Below are 20,089 nucleotides of genomic sequence, written 5' to 3'. Positions count from 1 at the left end.
TGCCAAAACCCTGTTGCAAGCCCATATTTTGTATGAAGTGATTAGTAATATTTGATGCTATGTTAACACTAGCTGCATCAAGTGTTTATTCTTGAGGATAGCGGTTTTCATAGGGCATAGAAAATATTACCCTCGTGTGTTTCGTCAATATTATATGGTAGGAATATGAATTTATTATGTAACCTTTGGTTGTAACATACGAGTACCTATTCTTTTCTTCCAAAATACAATATTAACTATACGGGTACACACGAGCGTACTAATCAGATTATTTTATGATATAATGACATTCTCATACTAATCGAAGCTTAAGTTTAAATGCCTCTTAAAGAAGAAACTATTGGCATATTGCAATTCACTACAGTCACTGCGTATGAATACAAAGTTGGAGGAAACCGCCCCATTTGTGACCTAAGGATTTACAGCCATACTTGTTAACATAAACACTACACATCAGGAAACCACTATCTATTCATCAAGGAAACTGAAGTAATTTATGACCACGAAGGCTTGGCATTGAGCTTATTAAAAGTAGGTGACCTCATTTGCATAATTATCGGATCGTGATACCACGTTTATCGTATTGGTTTATCACATCAACGTCACTGTCTGGCCTCTGACAACCGTGGTCTGTAATGTCTCCATGGCCGTGTGTTGGTACATGTTTAGGTGGGAGTAACACGCAAGGTCTTTTTCTCCAAATATTTGTAGTTTTTTTCCCTGAACGTTACAATCGGAAGTGTAAAATTGAGCCAGGGTATTTGCTTCGCTGCCCAGATCCGCGGTACACTGATCAAAACTAGGGTCGGCTCAGTACAATTGGACCTCGACCGGCACATGACTGTCACATGACCCTACACCACTAGGAGCCGTGAGTCTGTCGTGCTGTATTTTGATTAGTTCCGGGCTTATCAGCAACCCTGTCCCAGCCTTCATTACGTCACTACATCACACTGGCGGGTGGAGAGACGGGTGTCGGAACACAAGGTAGGTTGGAGTGTTTCACTACAAAGACATACAGCGAGACCGAGATATGTGGCATTCTGCTGGAATATACAATAGTTCCTCAAACCGTAGAGGTCGATAGTTTTTCCAAAATAATTTCCACGTTTTGAAACTGGTCAGTTTAGTCACATCGAGTGCTGGGAATCTGTTCTAACCCATCGACTTATCTTTGGTTTAGATTGTAAGAATAAATTACACGTCAACCAGTTTCGATTACCCGACGAAACAGATTCTCTATACAATCTTCAAAAAAAGGAACGCACAGATAGTATGTAGTTCATTGAACCCGATATTGGATATATGTTATTGGAAAATGTTATTCGACAAACGGTGCGTCAAAACGCAACCATTGTCAATTTGCAGAGTGAGCTGTTTCAACAGGACAACGCTCCACCACACACAGCTCTTGTCAAGGTAGCAACCTTCATAATGCTAACATCAACGTCTTGCCCTGGACGTCGAGATCTCCAGATCTCAACCTAATCGAACACCTCTTCGAAGAACTCGATCGACGTGTACATCAACGTCAGAACACGCCACAGAATGGCTCAGAACTCCGCAGCACAGAATTCGTACACTTATCCATTCAGTGCCTAGGAGATGTAGAGCCGTGATTGGTGCCCGGGGCAATCACACGAGATACAGAGTTCAGCGCAACCTTGTGGCCTTATGTGACATGAACAGTTTTCAATGCCTTTGTACAATGACAACATGTGACTATCGTGCTCGAAAAATTCTTATTTGTATCTATGATATTTAATCAAATATATTGACTTGATTAGGTGCAATAGATTTTTTCTTAAATCTACCAGTGCGTTTCTATTAAAACCGGTACATGTATGGACGTGTTATAAAATAGTTTTTTTCAGATTATTTCCTTTGACTAAAACAGAAAGTAGAGCAGCAAATAATTTGAGTATTTAGCAAATCTGTAACATGATATAGACACTAATTTACGAGTGAAGAGGAATGACGCATTATCTGTTCCCAGTGTAATTCAAGTTGTAAGTCCCGAGCCATTGCAAGTGACTCTCAACATTAATTTCACAGGGACAGATAATCCGTCATTCCTCATCACGAGTAGTTTATTGTTTGTATCACCCATCATCAAGTTTTAAGTAGATAAGAAACAGTTTACTCCGATAACAGAGGCGAAGTCGCATTTCATAATATCCAAGCGCATGTGAAATGGAATCGATTCCCTGCAATTGTACCTGATCACATACAGTCTACTCAATAAAATAGTCGCTTGAGAGGCATTATTTCTTTGACAACTTAAGCAATATAATGAATTTTGGTGATAAACATACATTTTGATTCGTATATAAAAGTACAACATGAATTCAAACTGTCTTGGCATTGTTGTTAATAAAACGTTCATCAAAATCACTAGCTCTCATGACTTCGAAAAGAAATACAGTTTACAGTGACCTTCGGTAAATAATTCAACAATTTAAAATGCCTAAATGAGTCAGTAATGGCACCATGGCTAAAGATACAAAATAAAAACGTGTTTCATCAGGAAGAACACTGCAGTGTACAATCAGTTACGAAGTATGACATAAAACACCATTTGCAATGTCAAAGAAATATTTCCTGCATCTTCTGGAGAATATAACACAATTATTACTTTTTTCCGACAATAGAACCATTTGCTGATTTGATAAGACAGAAGTATAGCAATTGCTTCGGAGATAGCTTTGGGAACGAGTCCATGATTACGTGAATCCTGGTACAAGTTGTGGGTATACAGTCTATTACTGAATTACTAGGATGGTCACTGGATCACTGGAATTGTCACTGTCACCAGCATCAGCTATCAACAGGTCTCCACTGGGGGCTCCATTGTCATAGCCAGGAATGCTTGCAGATGGACACAAACATGATGACACAGGCCAGGGTGCGGGGTCTGTTTATTGTTCACCCTTGATGACAAACTGACACCCCGGTGAATCCCCTTGGGTGTATCTGGGTGGTTACAATAACTGAACCTTTAAATTACTAAACCCATCTCTTTCCCGGTCCAGTGAAGTGCCAATGAAAAGTGCAGGGGTGAAATCGAAAACTAGGACACAGTTTTAAAACTAGCCACTTTGCAGGCGGTCGGGTAGCATATTGGTTAAAGTGTTCGCTCGTCTTGTTGAAGACCCGGTTTCCATTCCCGACCTGGGTACAATGTGTGAAGACCATTTCTCGTTTCCCCAACTATGATATTGCTGGAATATTGCTAAAAGCGGCCTAAAACCATACTCACTCACTCACTCACTCACTCACTCACCAACTTCCAGAATGCCAATCAAACAGTTAACTGAAAGACTTTCAAAGGAGCGTTAAGCACATTGCACTAACTCATTTACGCAGGACGGACAGTACAAAAGAATAGGCCTTGCTTTTAACATGCTCAAGTAACTTGTTCAGTGTTAAATATTTAGATGCATTTTACATGCATTATGATTGGTCACTTCGGTCAATGATGTTGGTCAATTAATCATATTGTCATATATACTATCAGATATTCGACATTCCAAATGTGCACATCACACAATAAATATTTCTTAACATTCAATCACCAGTCCCTAAAATACATGAATGATCTTAAACAGTATATATTCCTTTGTTTCAGATGTCAGCCGCCAGAAAGCTGGAGAGTCTGAATGAGAACTTCTTGACCTGTTCCATATGTACGGAGGGATACAAAGACCCCTGTACTCTGACCTGTGGCCACACCTTCTGTAAAGGCTGCCTGGGGATATTCCTGAAGACCAGACAAGACCCCATCAGAGCCAAGTCCCTCTCGTGTCCCTACTGTCGTCAGATGACCCGAGTTCCCAGGCCTGACAGACCAGTGGAGGGGTGGGTGAAACAGATCAAGATGAGAAGTGTTCTTACACACAATAAGGGATTGATCACACATTGTTTTGATGACACGGGCAGATCACTTCTAAAACACAGATCACAGATTGATGCGATCAGCCATAACAAAGACAAAATAAAGTCACAGATCCGACAGGCTTCACAGAAAGCCATGGACGTGATTAAACAGAAAGAAAAACAGCTAATGGAAGAGCTGAATGAGATGACAGAGAAGCAGTCTGGACAACTGAGGGGGCGGATAAAGTCGGGGGAAATAGACATGCAGATGTATCAACAATATATAGAGTACATCACCCAGGTGTTGAAGTCTGGGAGTGAGACTGACATGTTTGACATTTACCAGATATGTCAGTCTGGGGCAATCACAGAGGCAACAGACAGGGATGTCCCTTTCACAGACAGTGTTCCTGATTCAAAACGTATATTTGTGAGTGAAATAGATGAGGGGAAATTACACAAGGTTGTACAACTTGGTAGAATTCAACAGAACGTTTGTGACGTCATGGATACGCGACTTGGTAAAACACAGAGTGGAAAATTTGACGTCATGTGCAGACCAGTGTTACACAAGACAGTCGGCATCAAGGTCAATGGTGACAGGTCGCAGCCGTTTCCATATGACGTCACAGTCCTGGTTGTGGATGATGAGGAGACACTGGTGGTCACTGACTACAGCAATACATGTCTGAAATCCTTCTACACAAAGAATAACATATCACGACACAGTAAACTGGATCTTGCAAGTAACCCATACACTGTGACGAGGCTGAGTGACAACCAGGTGGCTGTATCATTCTGGTCACACAATGTTATTGTAATAGTACGGGTGACCCCTGACCTTGTACTAGAGTCACGTGTCACAACAAAGAAGAAGTACAGATGCCTAACAGCCATGAGTCCTTCAACATTAGCAGCAGGTTGTTGGCATCCTCCCTGTGTTGACATCCTGGATGTCTCGGGGAGAGTGATGAGGTCAGTCAGTACACCGGACACTGGTCAGAAATTCATCTGTAACCCAGAATTCCTCTGTCCTTCAGACATGGGCAACATCCTGGTGTCAGATGCTGGCTCACACTCTGTCTACTGTATCACACCAGAGGGAGATGTTGTGTTCACCTACACCCCTAAAGGAGAGAAGAGACTGAGTTTACCACAAGGTATCACAACTACCAGCACAGGACACATCCTGGTGGCGGACTACCCGGCACACAGGGTGATACTACTGACAGCAGCAGGGGAGTTTGTCAGAGACCTGCTGACGTCACAGGATGGACTACAGTATCCACACGGGTTGATGTTCTGTGACTGTAAACTGTATGTGGGGGAATACAGTGGAGATGCTGTTAAGGTATTCACCTGCAGTACTCCCCCGTGAGACCCCAGGAAGCAAACCATAATCGGATCGTGTGCAGATTTTTATAAAGAAAATTGAGAAATATGCCCAAAATGAACAATTTGTTTTGTGTTAAATACCCCGAACGCAAAACACATTTGAACATAGATTGAATGTGATAATACGCCGCTTTTAGCAGTATTCGGGAAATACCCTTACAACGACGTGGGCACATTGTAGCCATGTGACCAACCGAAACTGAGACTTCGGCAGGAAGAGCGAACATTTGTTTCCGCATACAAATGACAAGCACATACATAATGGATTAGATCAGTTGTAGTGGCAATTTTCAGTTAAATGTGGGGACAAGACCGACATTATGCAGGTCTTAGACGTTTACAACTGTTAAGAAACCAACGAGCACGGAAACGGTGCTGACAAACCAAGAAAATTAATCAGGGCGAATCTGGGATTCAAACCCACGACTATAGGTTCCTGTCACGTCTAAGGGACGCAACTACGTACATTACATGTCGGCTTCACAGAGTACGACATACATTCTTGGAGGCTAAGGAATTTAACCCTGAATATTGCACTTACTCAAAGAGCAACACGTTCACTTACATTATCCAGGAAGACTGTTTACTACCGTTTCTATTAGTAACTCTCGCTGATAATACTTTTACTGGTGCTTGAGACATCCACCTAAATACTATATAAACATTAAGTATGTATTCAATGACTGTAGAAAATGTATGTATTTTTACTATACACCTACATTTCAATGTTTGGTGGGTTTTAATATAATTTAGATGTTTTAATAATGTTTCAAGTATTGTCTCGTAAGCTTTACCAGACTGGATATTCCACAGTTTTATTGTTTAAATAACATCTTATATTTATATTATGTACAGTATGTGTGTTTATTCCATTGTTGTGTGTTTAGTCGCATATCTTCTCATCCATGAGCGCGCTTCGTAATTGAAATTCCATCTGAGTAAGTAAAGCCACGTGAATTATCTCCCTTTGACCACGACGTGGTTGGTGCCAAATGTATTTTGAAGCAACACATTTCATATATGATTCCAGGATATATAAAGAAAAAGATCTTGATTATATATATGTGTGTGTTATCATTTTTCAGCGAAACGTGTTTGAACTCTCCACAAATACCCTTCACGACTTCGTTTGACAACAAAAGAAAGGCTCTCTAAATGCAGAATGAAAACATCCAATCCCATGTATGTTATGCATTAGTTAACGGGGTACTTAAATCTTTAACGCTGTCTCCGGCGTCGCAAACGTAACGTTTAATCGATTTTAAACGATTTTAATCTTCTGCTGCGAAAGCATGAAAAAAAATGTACTTTGAACGGCGCCAATCGTTTTGCAAGCCGACAAATACGTGCCGGTTTCTATACATGGTTATTCACGCTACTTGGGGCTGGTGTTCGGACGTCTGTGGTCGTGTGCAAGGTTTATCTCTGAATGTACTTTAGGTGTTGCGGGTGTGTCTCTGGTGTTACATACATTTATCGGCATAACACCTTACACATTACAATTACACATTGCATGAGTGAATGTGCGTGACAATTGAGTGTTCGTTCCAAGTGAACAGGACTTTGTCACTAGTGAAAGTGTAACTGTTATACCCACGCTGTGTGAAGCCACTGAGGGTATGAGCAAGTGGAAGGAATGACCAATCTGAAGTACATAATATACATAACATGACTCTATGGCACACGTGGGTGCGAAGGTAACACATACGCTGGACTTGGTTGCCGTGAGAGGCGACTAACGGGATCGGGTGGTCAGCTTCATACAGATTACATGACTCTGTAGTCATCGTACAATATATCTATATAACATACACTTTTGCCTTTCATGCGGTTTCTTCCACTATGTTCATGTGGTACCTATAACGATACTCATGTATGTGTGATGTCTGTAACCAATCATAATGACATTATATTCTTGGATCGGAAGTTGTCATCTACAAATCTGACAAATAGTTGGAGAAAGACGCATGATGTGAGTCTGTGCTCCTCCCATATACACACGTCCCCACACACAGGCTATTGATTACACCATGGAGACGTTACAGACCACGGTTGTCAGAAGCCCGACAGTGACATTAATGTGATAAACCAATACGCTAAACTTGGTATCACGATCCGATAAATATGCCAATGAGGTCTAGTTGTTTCCAGGTGTGTGGTGTTTACGTTTACAAGCATGGCTACAAATCATTTGACATTATATCATCAATGGGGTTGTCTCTGATACTTTGTATTCATACCCAGTGACTATAGAGAATAGCAATATGAAATAGCTTCTTCCATGAGAGGCACTGAGACTTTAGCTTCGATAAGTTTGAGAAAGACATTATAACAGAAGAGCTTGTGTATCCGTATAGTTAATATCGATACACTGCATTTCTATAGGAGGAGAGGCCGGTCACATGACCGCGGAACTGACCTTCACAAGCATAGGACCGACACCATTTGACGTTCACACGTTTTTCACGAGGCTATATTCTTGAAATGACATAAACACTAACGGACTACTTCAACATTCCTGGAGAAAACTCTGGAAATTCCCTTGCAGGAATACAAATGAAAGCGTTCTTTCTGATCATTTAGACCCTTTAATCTTGAACTCAGCTTATAAGTATACATTGAGAAATGTCAGAAACTTTGACTGCATGATCGTTCACGAATATCCTTGCTATGACAAATTCTTGTGAACAAAACGCAGAACACATCCACTATCGTAGTATCGTGTCGAGTCTAACAGTTACAGTCTACGGCAATCTATGAATAAACCCAAGTATCTATCTGACACGTCTTTATAATCCCCTTTCAATGATCGGCCAACAGGTCAATGCTGGCTAACACACATAACCACCACAGGTTCTTTAGAAAATATCTCCCGTCCCTAATATCGTGTCGACCATTTTGACTTCTTGTACTTCTTGTACTTGATGTAAATATATTACGACATGCCGTCATTGTGACTGGCTTACTGAGGTAGTTCCTAATTGGCCTTTCTCACCCAATGAAGATTGTGTTAGTATCACCTCTCTTTTAAGGGGAACTATTTAATCCGCGACACAGCTGGTTGTTGTATGGCTTTCAGTGTAAGCTATTAAGTCACGCTATAGATCTAGCACTACATCCCTCGAGGTATGAAACAGTGATATAAAAAAATTTAAGTATTGACTTTCACTTTGCGTGAGTGCATTGGTGTATGAACCTTCATAGAGTGAGGGCCAAACTGTATGAACGTGGAAAGTGAAAGTCAATTCTAAGTAAATAATGCTCATGACTGGCGGAGTGAGTGAGTGAGAGTGGAGTGAGAGTAAGTGGATTATTTCAATGAGTGAGTGAATGAGAGTAGTGTGAGAGAAAGTGGATTATTTCAATGAGTAGAGTGAGTGAGTGAGCAACTGAGAGTGGAGTAAGTGAGAGAGAGTAATGTGAGAGTGAGTGGATTATTTCAATGAGTGAGTGAGTGAGAGTAATGTGAGAGTAAGTGAATTATTTCAATGAGTGAGTGAGTGAGAGTAATGTGAGAGTAAGTGAATTATTTCAATGAGTGAGTGAGTGAGAGTAATGTGAGAGTAAGTGAATTATTTCAATGGGTGAGTGAGTGAGAGTAGTGTGAGAGAAAGTGGATTATTTCAATGAGTAGAGTGAGTGAGCAACTGAGAGTGGAGTAAGTGAGTGAGAGTAATGTGAGAGTGAGTGAATTATTTCAATGAGTGAGTGAGTGAGAGTAATGTGAGAGTGAGTGAATTATTTCAATGAGTGAGTGAGAGAGAGTAATGTGAGAGTAAGTGAATTATTTCAATGAGTGAGTGAGTGAGAGTAATGTGAGAGTAAGTGAATTATTTCAATGAGTGAGTGAGAGAGAGTAATGTGAGAGTGAGTGAATTATTTCAATGAGTGAGTGAGAGAGAGTAATGTGAGAGTAAGTGAATTATTTCAATGAGTGAGTGAGAGAGAGTAATGTGAGAGTGAGTGAATTATTTCAATGAGTGAGTGAGTGAGAGTAATGTGAGAGTGAGTGGATTATTTCAATGAGTGAGTGAGAGAGAGTAATGTGAGAGTAAGTGAATTATTTCAATGAGTGAGTGAGTGAGAGTAATGTGAGAGTAAGTGAATTATTTCAATGAGTGAGTGAGTGAGAGTAATGTGAGAGTAAGTGAATTATTTCAATGAGTGAGTGAGTGAGAGTAATGTGAGAGTAAGTGAATTATTTCAATGAGTGAGTGAGAGAGAGTAATGTGAGAGTAAGTGAATTATTTCAATGAGTGAGTGAGTGAGAGTAATGTGAGAGTAAGTGAATTATTTCAATGAGTGAGTGAGAGAGAGTAATGTGAGAGTAAGTGAATTATTTCAATGAGTGAGTGAGTGAGAGTAATGTGAGAGTGAGTGAATTATTTCAATGAGTGAGTGAGAGAGAGTAATGTGAGAGTAAGTGAATTATTTCAATGAGTGAGTGAGAGAGAGTAATGTGAGAGTGAGTGAATTATTTCAATGAGTGAGTGAGTGAGAGTAATGTGAGAGTGAGTGGATTATTTCAATGAGTGAGTGAGTGAGAGTAATGTGAGAGTGAGTGAATTATTTCAATGAGTGAGTGAGAGAGAGTAATGTGAGAGTAAGTGAATTATTTCAATGAGTGAGTGAGAGAGAGTAATGTGAGAGTGAGTGAATTATTACAATGTGTGAGAGTGAGTGAGAGTAATGTGAGAGTGAGTGAATTATTTCAATGAGTGAGTGAGTGAGAGTAATGTGAGAGTGAGTGGATTATTTCAATGAGTGAGTGAGTGAGAGTAATGTGAGAGTAAGTGAATTATTTCAATGAGTGAGTGAGTGAGAGTAGTGTGAGAGAAAGTGGATTATTTCAATGAGTGAGTGAGAGAGAGTAATGTGAGAGTAAGTGAATTATTTCAATGAGTGAGTGAGTGTGTGAGAGTAGTGTGAGAGTGAGTGAATTATTTCAATGAGTGAGTGTGTGAGAGTAGTGTGAGAGTGAGTGAATTATTTCAATGAGTGAGTGAGAGAGAGTAATGTGAGAGTGAGTGAATTATTTCAATGAGTGAGTGAGTGAGAGTAATGTGAGAGTAAGTGAATTATTTCAATGAGTGAGTGAGTGAGAGTAATGTGAGAGTAAGTGAATTATTTCAATGAGTGAGTGAGTGAGAGTAATGTGAGAGTGAGTGAATTATTTCAATGAGTGAGTGAGAGAGAGTAATGTGAGAGTGAGTGAATTATTTCAATGAGTGAGTGAGTGAGAGTAATGTGAGAGTGAGTGGATTATTTCAATGAGTGAGTGAGTGAGAGTAATGTGAGAGTAAGTGAATTATTTCAATGAGTGAGTGAGTGAGAGTAATGTGAGAGTAAGTGAATTATTTCAATGAGTGAGTGAGTGAGAGTAATGTGAGAGTAAGTGAATTATTTCAATGAGGGAGTGAGTGAGAGTAGTGTGAGAGAAAGTGGATTATTTCAATGAGTGAGTGAGAGAGAGTAATGTGAGAGTAAGTGAATTATTTCAATGAGTGAGTGAGTGTGTGAGAGTAATGTGAGAGTGAGTTGATTATTTCAATGAGTGAGAGAGTGTGTGAGAGTGGAGTAAGTGAGAGAGAGTAATGTGAGAGTGAGTGGATTATTTCAATGAGTGAGTGAGTGAGTGAGAGTAGTGTGAGAGTGAGTTGATTATTTCAATGAGTGAGTGAGTGAGAGTAATGTGAGAGTGAGTGAATTATTTCAATGAGTGAGTGAGTGAGTGAGAGTAGTGTGAGAGTGAGTTGATTATTTCAATGAGTGAGTGAGTGAGAGTGGAGTGAGTGAGTGGAGTGAGTGAGTGAGAGTAGTGTGAGAGTGAGTTGATTATTTCAATGAGTGAGTGAGTGTGTGAGAGTGGAGTAAGTGAATGAGAGTAATGTGAGAGTAAGTGGATTATTTCAATGAGTGAGTGAGTGAGTGAGAGTAATGTGAGAGTGAGTTGATTATTTCAATGAGTGAGTGAGTGAGAGTGGAGTGAGTGAGTGGAGTGAGTGAGTGAGAGTAGTGTGAGAGTGAGTTGATTATTTCAATGAGTGAGTGAGTGGGAGTCGAGTGAGTGAGAGTGGAGTGAGTGAGAGTGAGTGGATTATTTCAATGAGTGAGTGAGTGTAACACATATCAGCACAGGTTATAAAATGTGTTTTTGTTCGGGTCAGAGTATACCAGCGGATTTCTCAGTTTTATGTCACATTAGTATTAATATAGGTATTATTTGTTTATGCAAGAAAAGAATCCCATTTGACTTGGCCGTTGTGAATTTTCCGGTTTGACGTGTTGCTGTTTTGACCTGTTCCCGAGCGTATCAACAAACCTGTCCCAGCCCGCATTGCGTCACTACGTCACACTGTCGCGGGTGGAGAGACGGGTGTCGGGACACAAGGTAAGTTAGAGTGTTACACTACAGGGAAACAGAGATATGTAGCATTTGCTGGAACATACAATAGTTCCTATGCCTGTAGAGGTCGACTGTTTTTTAGAAATAATCTCCCATTGTGTGAAACTGGTAAGTTTAGTCATATCGAGTGCTGGGAATCTACTCTAACCCAGGTCGAAATGGAGTTACTTTCGGTTTAGATTGTAAGAATACCTTGCACGTCACCCGTCTCGATTACCCGACTAAACAGATTTCATTCCGCGCAGAATGTAAATAGAAGTGAAAATCATGTGAGACAATCAGTGAAAATCTGTGATGACACCAGGTGTTCGCGAATCCGGTAAGCATGTCTTGCCCTACCAGAAACAACCGCCAATCACACAATTTGCATAAAAAGATGTTTGTTGCCCGACACCCACAGCAATACTTGGTTAGTACCCGGATGGTTGATCAAACATTGACAGTGACTCGCTTGTTTACGATCATTACTTGTTTGTTTTACCCACGGACAATGCTCTGGCCACCCTGATAGAACTGGAATGATGATGCGACTGGTCATTTATTATAGGGTGGGTGGGTCTGTGAGTGTGTGTCATGAAAGTAGGACAAAGCCAAACATGGGGATCGCCCAAATTTATCACAAATATGAAGCCTTGTGTGGAGTTTGGGAAAATGACACAGTTCTATTTTATTTTCCAAATGTAAAAATTATAAATTTCACAATTATTTAATGTAATTTTTTCTGTTCTTATTGAAACAAAATAAAAAGTATAAAATATGGAATGTTTATATTGAAAATATAAGTTTACATGGTACAACCGATATATGCATGGACTTGAACCACTCCAGTGTGGCAACAATAGTTTTGAAAGAGGTTTTTTTTCAGATTATCTCCCTTGACTTAAACAGAAAGTAGAGCAGCATCCGCTTTCAATGTGAAACTTTGAAAAGTATTTAGCACATGTGTAAGTCTCTGGGGATGTTGAAATAAAATAGCGTTTACTTTTGACTATGTCAACAATCCATGCTGTTTATTTGACGTAATATGCTGCTAGACAGATGTCATGAGACCAACATGCTGGAGAACTGTTTGAGTGTATTCTGTAACATGATACAATCATACAAACCTAGTGACCAGTGTTTCTACAGCCAGAGGAAAATATTTTCTGATATATATTTATAGTTTTAAGAAGCCAGTGTCATATATAGCACTTCAAAGTTTCGAATTATTTCCTGTTAAACGTTTTCTGTATTTGATAGACATTTTCACTGAAGCAACATGGGATGTAGTGTGGGGTGCTTTAAAAATGCCGGCCTCACATTTATACTGGGGCAGTCGTGTAGCCTACTGGTTAAAGCGTTCGCTCGTCACGCCGAAGACCCGGGTTCGATTCCCGACATAGGTACAATATGTGAAGCCAATTTCTGATGTCCCCCGCCGTGATATTGCTGGAATATTGCTAAAAGCAGCGTAAAGCCATACTCACTCACTCACTCACTCACTCACTCACTACACTTAAACCTGGGGCGGCCGGGTAGCCTAGTGGTTAAACCGTTTGCTTGTCACGTCAAAGGCATGGGTTCGATCCCCGACATGGGTACAATGTGTGAAGCCAATTTCTGATATTGCTGGAATATTGCTAAAAGCAGCGTCAAGCCATACTCACTCACTCACTCACCCACTCACTACACTGAAACCTGGGGCGATCGGGTAGCCTAGTGGTTAAACCGTTTGCTTGTCACGTCAAAGGCATGGGTTCGATCCCTGACATGGGTACAATGTGTGAAGCCAATTTCTGATATTGCTGGAATATTGCTAAAAGCAGCGTCAAGCCATACTCACTCACTCACTCACCCACTCACTACACTGAAACCTGGGGCGGTCGGGTAGCCTAGTGGTTAAACCGTTTGCTTGTCACGTCAAAGGCATGGGTTCGATCCCTGACATGGGTACAATGTGTGAAGCCAATTTCTGATATTGCTGGAATATTGCTAAAAGCAGCGTCAAGCCATACTCACTCACTCACTCACCCACTCACTACACTGAAACCTGGGGCGGTCGGGTAGCCTAGTGGTTAAACCGTTTGCTTGTCACGTCAAAGGCATGGGTTCGATCCCTGACATGGGTACAATGTGTGAAGCCAATTTCTGATATTGCTGGAATATTGCTAAAAGCAGCGTCAAGCCATACTCACTCACTCACTCACCCATTCACTACACTGAAACCTGGGGCGGTCGGGTAGCCTAGTGGTTAAACCGTTTGCTTGTCACGTCAAAGGCATGGGTTCGATCCCTGACATGGCTACAATGTGTGAAGCCTATTTCTGATATTGCTGGAATATTGCTAAAAGCAGCGTCAAGCCATACTCACTCACTCACTCACCCATTCACTACACTGAAACCTGGGGCGGTCGGGTAGCCTAGTGGTTAAACCGTTTGCTTGTCACGTCAAAGGCATGGGTTCGATCCCTGACATCGGTACAATGTGTGAAGCCCATTTCTGATATTGCTGGAATATTGCTAAAAGCGGCGTAAAACAATATTCACTTACTCACTCACTACACTGAAACCTTTCATGTGCGCTTCAAATCATATATTACGGCTGGAGTTATGTGCTACGTAAGTTATATATATTAATACATTCCATCAAAATTTTCACTCTAATATCAACCGATTTTGAAATTGACTATTAATCATTTTAATATCTGTTTTTGTCTGATGAAAGAATACAAAATCAATAATTAAAATGTGAAATGTAAAGGGTAGAGCTGATACGTTTTAGAAACTGATATTGAAAGGTTAGAATTATTATCAGTGAAGTCAGTGGACATATAGTTGTTGCTGAAATTGTGACAGTGATGAGAGTTTCGCCAAAGTGGAGAACGTCTTGGACATGCGTCACTTCGGGTTTTCCTCCCACATTAAGCTGACACGCCCAGATGTAACTGGAATACTGTACACTCCATCTTGATAACGGTGTAAGGATCTGCATCCAAACGTCGCTAAATGCAACAAGCAGAATGTTAACTGAAAGTGTGAGTGAGTGTGTGTGGTTTTAGCGCCGCTTTTAACAGTATTCCAGTTATTTCGCGGCGTGTCAGCTTAATGTGGGAGGAAAGCCCGAACTGATGCAGGTCTCAGACGTTTACCACTTCGGCGAAACCCACGAGCACGGGTATTGTGCTGACAAACCTAGAAACATAATCAGGGCGAACCAGGATTCGAACCCACGATCATAGGTTAACTGAAAGACTGTTGAAAGGGGTGTTAAATCAACAAGCAGAACTTGTTGCCCATAAAGTTGTATGTTTTCTTCTTTACTCACCAACTGCTGCAGGCGGTCGGGTTGCCCAGTGGTTAAAGTTTTCGCTCGTCACGCCGATGTCACACTGTGTGAAGCTCATTTCCGGTGTCCCCCGCCGTAATATTGATGGAATATTGCTACAAGAGGCGTAAAAACTCACTCACTTACCAACTTCTGGAACGCGACTCAAATAGTTAACTGACAGACTGTTCAAAGGAGTGTTAAGCACAACTCACTAACTCATTTTCACAGGACGGACAGTACAGAGGAACCCGCCTTGCTTTTAACATGTTCAAGTCACTTGTTCAGTGTTAAATATTGAGATGCATTTTACATGCATCATGATTGGTCAATACTAACTAAAATGTCATTGCTATCAGATATTCAATATTTCAAAATCTGCACGTCACACAACAAAAATTGAATTAACAATCAATTTCAAAGTACCTAAAATACATGAATGATATTAAACAGTAATTCCTTTGTTTCAGATGGCTGCCGCCAGAAAGCTGGAGAGTCTGAATGAGAACTTCTTGACCTGTTCCATATGTACGGAGGGATACAAAGACCCCTGTACTCTGACCTGTGGACACACCTTCTGTAAGGGCTGCCTGGGGAAATTCCTGAAGACCAGACAAGACGCCATCAGAGCCAAGTCCATCCCGTGTCCCTACTGTCGTCAGATGACGCGAGCTCCCAGGCCTGACAGACCAGTGGAGGAGTGGGTGAAACAGATCAAGCCCAGTTTCCTCATACAGGGACTTCTGGACACTCTAGCCTGTGGGAGAAATATAGATCATGGTGAGTAAATATGATCTTGAACAAACCGAAAGATCACAATATTTCTTCCCAAGATCCCTGGCCTCATCTCTAACGGTATTAGTTGTCACTCTGCCAGGTGCCCGACATAAAAGAGATAAAAGAGGGACTGGTAGACTGTAAACTGTAAAGTAAGTCTGTAAAGTCAGTAAACTGGGGGGGGGGGGGTATCTATGTTAAACTCATTGAGCTGCTGCCATAAAACCCTCTTTTATCCGGACTGGTAAAGGAGCGACACACACAATCCTGCACGCACGTCACTACATAAGTGATGTTAAACCTCTGTTTTGAATTACATCGTCGCCGATTCAGTTTCCACTGAAACCAAGAAACCAAAATAGAATATCTTAAAGGAGATGGACTGTGACGCTATCATACAGCAGGTTCTCTATCCTGAATGGCCGAGGTAATACCAAACCAGGTTCAGTCATGTTCATGCGACATCAGTATGGTGATGGAAAACTGTTTATTGTAGATGAATGTAATCAAGACGAAACTGAAGGGTCACCTATACCTAGAATAAACCTTGGTCATTTCAGTTTCGAAATCTATACAATCCATGTAGATTATCCCAGAGTACAGAAACTTTCCGGACACTGTGTACGTTGAACCGCACAATGGTCAGAATTAACATTTACACTTTATTCTCCCTATGTACATTTATATCTTCCATCAAACGTTATCTCGTTATTGTGTTAAACATTGCACTTTTGATGTGACAGGTTTATCCTTGACGTGTTCAGATACAGAAAACCGCTGCCATCCCTGCCAGGATCTTGGAGAAAGTCATCCGGCCAACTCCTACTGTCAAGACTGTGATGTGCCGCTCTGTGAGAGATGTGTGAAGATGCATGCGTCTCTTCCTGGTACGTCAAACCACGTGATTGCTGACCTTGGTGGAGCAGTGAAGGTCACCAGACGACGGAGGTGCACGGAACACAACGAAGTCATGGATTTCTGCTGCAGAGACTGTAATAAAGCAATATGCCACAAGTGTTGTATCATATACCACAGGAAATGCGACTCTGTGGTCACTATTCAGTCCATAATGTCTGAGATGAGAAGTGTTCTTACACACAATAAGGGATTGATTACAAAGAGCTTTAACGACACGGAAAGATCACTTCAACAACACAAATCACAGATTGATGCGATCAGCCACAACAAAGACAAAATAAAGTCACAGATCAGACAGGCCTCACAGAAAGCCATGGACGTGATTAAAGAGAAGGAGAAAGAGCTGCTGGAGGAGCTGAATGAGATGACAGAGAAGCAGTCTGGACAACTGAGGGGGCGGATAAAGTCAGGGGAAATAGACATGCAGATGTATCAACAATACATAGAGTACATCACCCAGGTGTTGAAGTCTGGGAGTCAGACTGACATGTTTGACATTTACCAGATGTGTCAGTCTGGGGCAATCACAGAGGCAACAGACAGGGATGTCACTTTCACAGACAGTGTTCCTGATTCAAAACTTATATTTGTGAGTGAAATAGATGAGAGGAAATTACACAAGGATGTAAAACTTGGTAGAATTCAACAAAACGTTTGTGACGTCATGGATACGCGACTTGGTAAAATAAACTTGAGTGGCACATTTGACGTCATGTGCAGGCCGGTGTTACACAAGACAGTCAGCATCAAGGTCGATGGCGACAGGAAGCAGTCGTATACATGTGACTTCACAGTCCTGGTTGTGGATGGTGAGGAGACACTGGTGGTCAGTGACTACAACAATAAATGTCTGAAATCGTTCTACACAAAGAATAACAAATCACGACACAGTAAACTGGATCTTGCAAGTAACCCATCCACTGTGACGAGGCTGAGGGACAACCAGGTGGCTGTATCATTCTGGTCACACAATGAGATTGTAATAGTACGGGTGACCCCTGACCTTGTACTACAGTCACGTGTCACAACAAAGAAGAAGTACAAATGCCTAACAGCCATGAGTCCTTCAACATTAGCAGCCGGTTGTTGGGATCCTCCCTGTGTTGATATCCTGGATGTATCGGGGAGAGTGATGAGGTCAGTCAGTAGATTCAAGTCTGGGAAGAACCTGATATGTAAGCCCAACTTCCTCTGTGCTACAGACAGGGGCAACATCCTGGTGTCAGATTCTGGCTCTGTCTACTGTATCACACCAGAGGGAGACGTTGTGTTCACCTACACCCCTACAGGAGACAGGAGACTGGGAAAACCACAAGGTATCACAACTACCAGCACAGGACACATCCTGGTGACGGACAAAGGGGCACATAAGGTGATACTACTGACACCAGCAGGGGAGTTTGTCAGGGACTTGCTGACGTCACAGGATGGACTACAGTATCCACACGGCTTGATGTTCTGTGACTGTAAACTGTATGTGGGGGAACATTTTGAAGATACTGTGAAGGAATTCAACTGCAGTATTCCCCAGTGAGACCCCAGGAAGCAAAACATACTCGGATCACATCACGGGGAAATTTTTAGGATGATAATTCAGAAATGTGCCCAAAATGAACAGTTTGTTTCGTGAAAAATACCCCAAACGCCAACCACATTTAAACATAGATTTCAGTGAATGAGTGAATATGATAATACGCCGCTTTTAGCAGTGTTCGAGCAATACCCTTACAACGATGGGGGCACACTGACCAACCGAACCTGGGACATCGGCAGGACGAGCGAACGTTTGTTTCCGCATACACATGACAAGCACATAATGAATTATTAGATTAGTTGTAGTGGCTATTTTCGGTTAAATGTGGGGACAAGACAAGAATTATGCAGGTCGTAGACGTTTACAACTTTGGAGAAACCCACGAGCTCGAAAACGGTGCTGACAAACCTAGAAAATTAATCAGGGCCAGTCTGGGATTCAAACCCACACTTGTAGGTGCCTATCACGTCTAAGGGACGCAATTACGCAATCAAATCTCGGCGCCACAGGGTACCCCATATGTTCTGTGAGGCAAAGGAATTTAACCTGAATTTCGTACCAACTCGAATAGCAACAAGTTCACCAACATTATCCAGCAAGACCGTTTACTCGCGTTTCTATAAGATACTCTCGCTGATAATACTTTAACTGGTGCTTGAGACATCCACCTAAGTAATCTATAAACATGTACTATGTATTTAATGACTTTAGAAAATGTATGTTTTTAATCATCATTCAAGAAATGTCTCTTAAACTTTACCAGACTGGACATTGCACAGTTTTATTGTTTGAATAACATGTTATATTTATATTATGTACAGTATGTGACACTATCATATAATATATCTTATCTTATCTGTTCTTACATTTACTGATGCCTACACACTTCAGCAATTTGTAGACTGATATGATAATCACTATCATTAAGGGGAAAGTCATATTTCATGTATATTGAATAAACTTTTCAGTGATATGCGCATTTTAATATCCCATTGGTGAGTTTGTTTGTTCTTTAACGCCGCACTCAGAAACATCGCAGCTATAAGGGCGGTCTGTAAATACTCGAGTCTGGAATCAGCTGGCCTGACCACCCGATTCCGTAGGTCGCCCCTAACGGCAGGCATGCTGAAGACCAATTCTAACCAGGAATCTTCATGGGGTTGATGAGCCCTTGATGAAGTCAAGTTTCACTTTTAACTGTGTACAAGGTTTCTTCCATTGTTGTGTGTTTGGTCGCATATCTTCTCATCCATGAGGGCGCTTCGTATTTGAAATTCCATCTGAGTAAGTAAAGCCACATGAATTATCTCCCTTTGACCAAGACGTAGTTGGTGCAAAATGTATTTTGAAGCAACACATTTCATATATGTTTCCAGGATATATAAAGAAAAGGATCTTGATTATATATGTGTGTGTTGTCATCTTTCAGCGAAACGTGTTTGAACTGTCCACAAATACCATTTACGACTTTGTTTGACAACTAAAGAAAGGCACTCTAAATGCGGAATGAGAACCTCCAATCCCATGTATGTTATGCATTAGTTAACGGGCTACCTAAATCTTTAACGCTGTCTCCGGCGTCGCAAACATAACGTTTAATCGATTTTAATCTTCTGTTGCGAAAGCATGAAGAAAAACAAAATGTACTTTTAACGGCGCCAATCGTTTTGCAGGCGGACAAATAGAAACAGACAAGAACGTCCTGCCCTGGTGCTTTGAAAATCAATTGCCGCGATTGTTTTCGAGTGTACAAATCGATATATGCACCAGGGATGGAAACTTGTACTTTTAGCTTTAATAATTTTGATATCGATCCTATAAACCTGATGTTTCAATTCTTAATAGCATTGAGGACGGTTTTGACAAAACAAAAGGCGAC

The 20,089-nt window shown here is 41.2% G+C and overlaps 2 protein-coding genes across 3 annotated transcripts; both read left to right on the top strand.

The window, feature by feature from the left end:
* Positions 1–944: 944 nt before the first annotated feature.
* LOC139442734 (uncharacterized) lies at positions 945–6,296 on the top strand. The gene is made up of 2 exons (XM_071223615.1): positions 945–987; positions 3,629–6,296. Exon 2 carries the CDS (start codon positions 3,629–3,631, stop codon positions 5,252–5,254), a length of 1,626 nt encoding a protein of 541 aa, XP_071079716.1. The 5' UTR covers positions 945–987; the 3' UTR covers positions 5,255–6,296.
* Positions 6,297–11,605: 5,309 nt separating this feature from the next.
* On the top strand, positions 11,606–19,112 carry LOC139442626 (E3 ubiquitin-protein ligase TRIM56-like). 2 transcript variants are annotated; one of them, XM_071223481.1, is made up of 3 exons: positions 11,606–11,662; positions 15,452–15,761; positions 16,523–19,112. In XM_071223481.1, exons 2-3 carry the CDS (start codon positions 15,452–15,454, stop codon positions 18,208–18,210), a joined length of 1,998 nt encoding a protein of 665 aa, XP_071079582.1. In that variant the 5' UTR covers positions 11,606–11,662; the 3' UTR covers positions 18,211–19,112. The 2 variants fall into 2 exon arrangements, with proteins under 2 accessions (XP_071079582.1, XP_071079581.1); XM_071223480.1 differs by having other exon boundaries at positions 16,502–19,112.
* Positions 19,113–20,089: the final 977 nt, after the last annotated feature.

Source organism: Haliotis cracherodii, unplaced genomic scaffold, assembly GCF_022045235.1.
Source record: "Haliotis cracherodii isolate W230 unplaced genomic scaffold, xgHalCrac1.p SCAF_5, whole genome shotgun sequence".
Lineage (NCBI taxonomy): Eukaryota > Metazoa > Mollusca > Gastropoda > Lepetellida > Haliotidae > Haliotis > Haliotis cracherodii.
Note: the sequence above shows the minus strand (reverse complement) of the source record. Positions and strands in the feature narration are given on the sequence as shown.

Bases quoted from the DNA above. Each gene is read 5' to 3' on its own strand.
- LOC139442734 (XM_071223615.1), top strand. From the start codon at position 3,629: ATGTCAGCCGCCAGAAAGCTGGAGAGTCTGAATGAGAACTTCTTGACC.
- LOC139442626 (XM_071223480.1), top strand. From the start codon at position 15,452: ATGGCTGCCGCCAGAAAGCTGGAGAGTCTGAATGAGAACTTCTTGACC. The intron at 15,762-16,501 runs GTGAGTAAATAT...TTGATGTGACAG, and splicing joins TGGGAGAAATATAGATCATG to GTTTATCCTTGACGTGTTCA.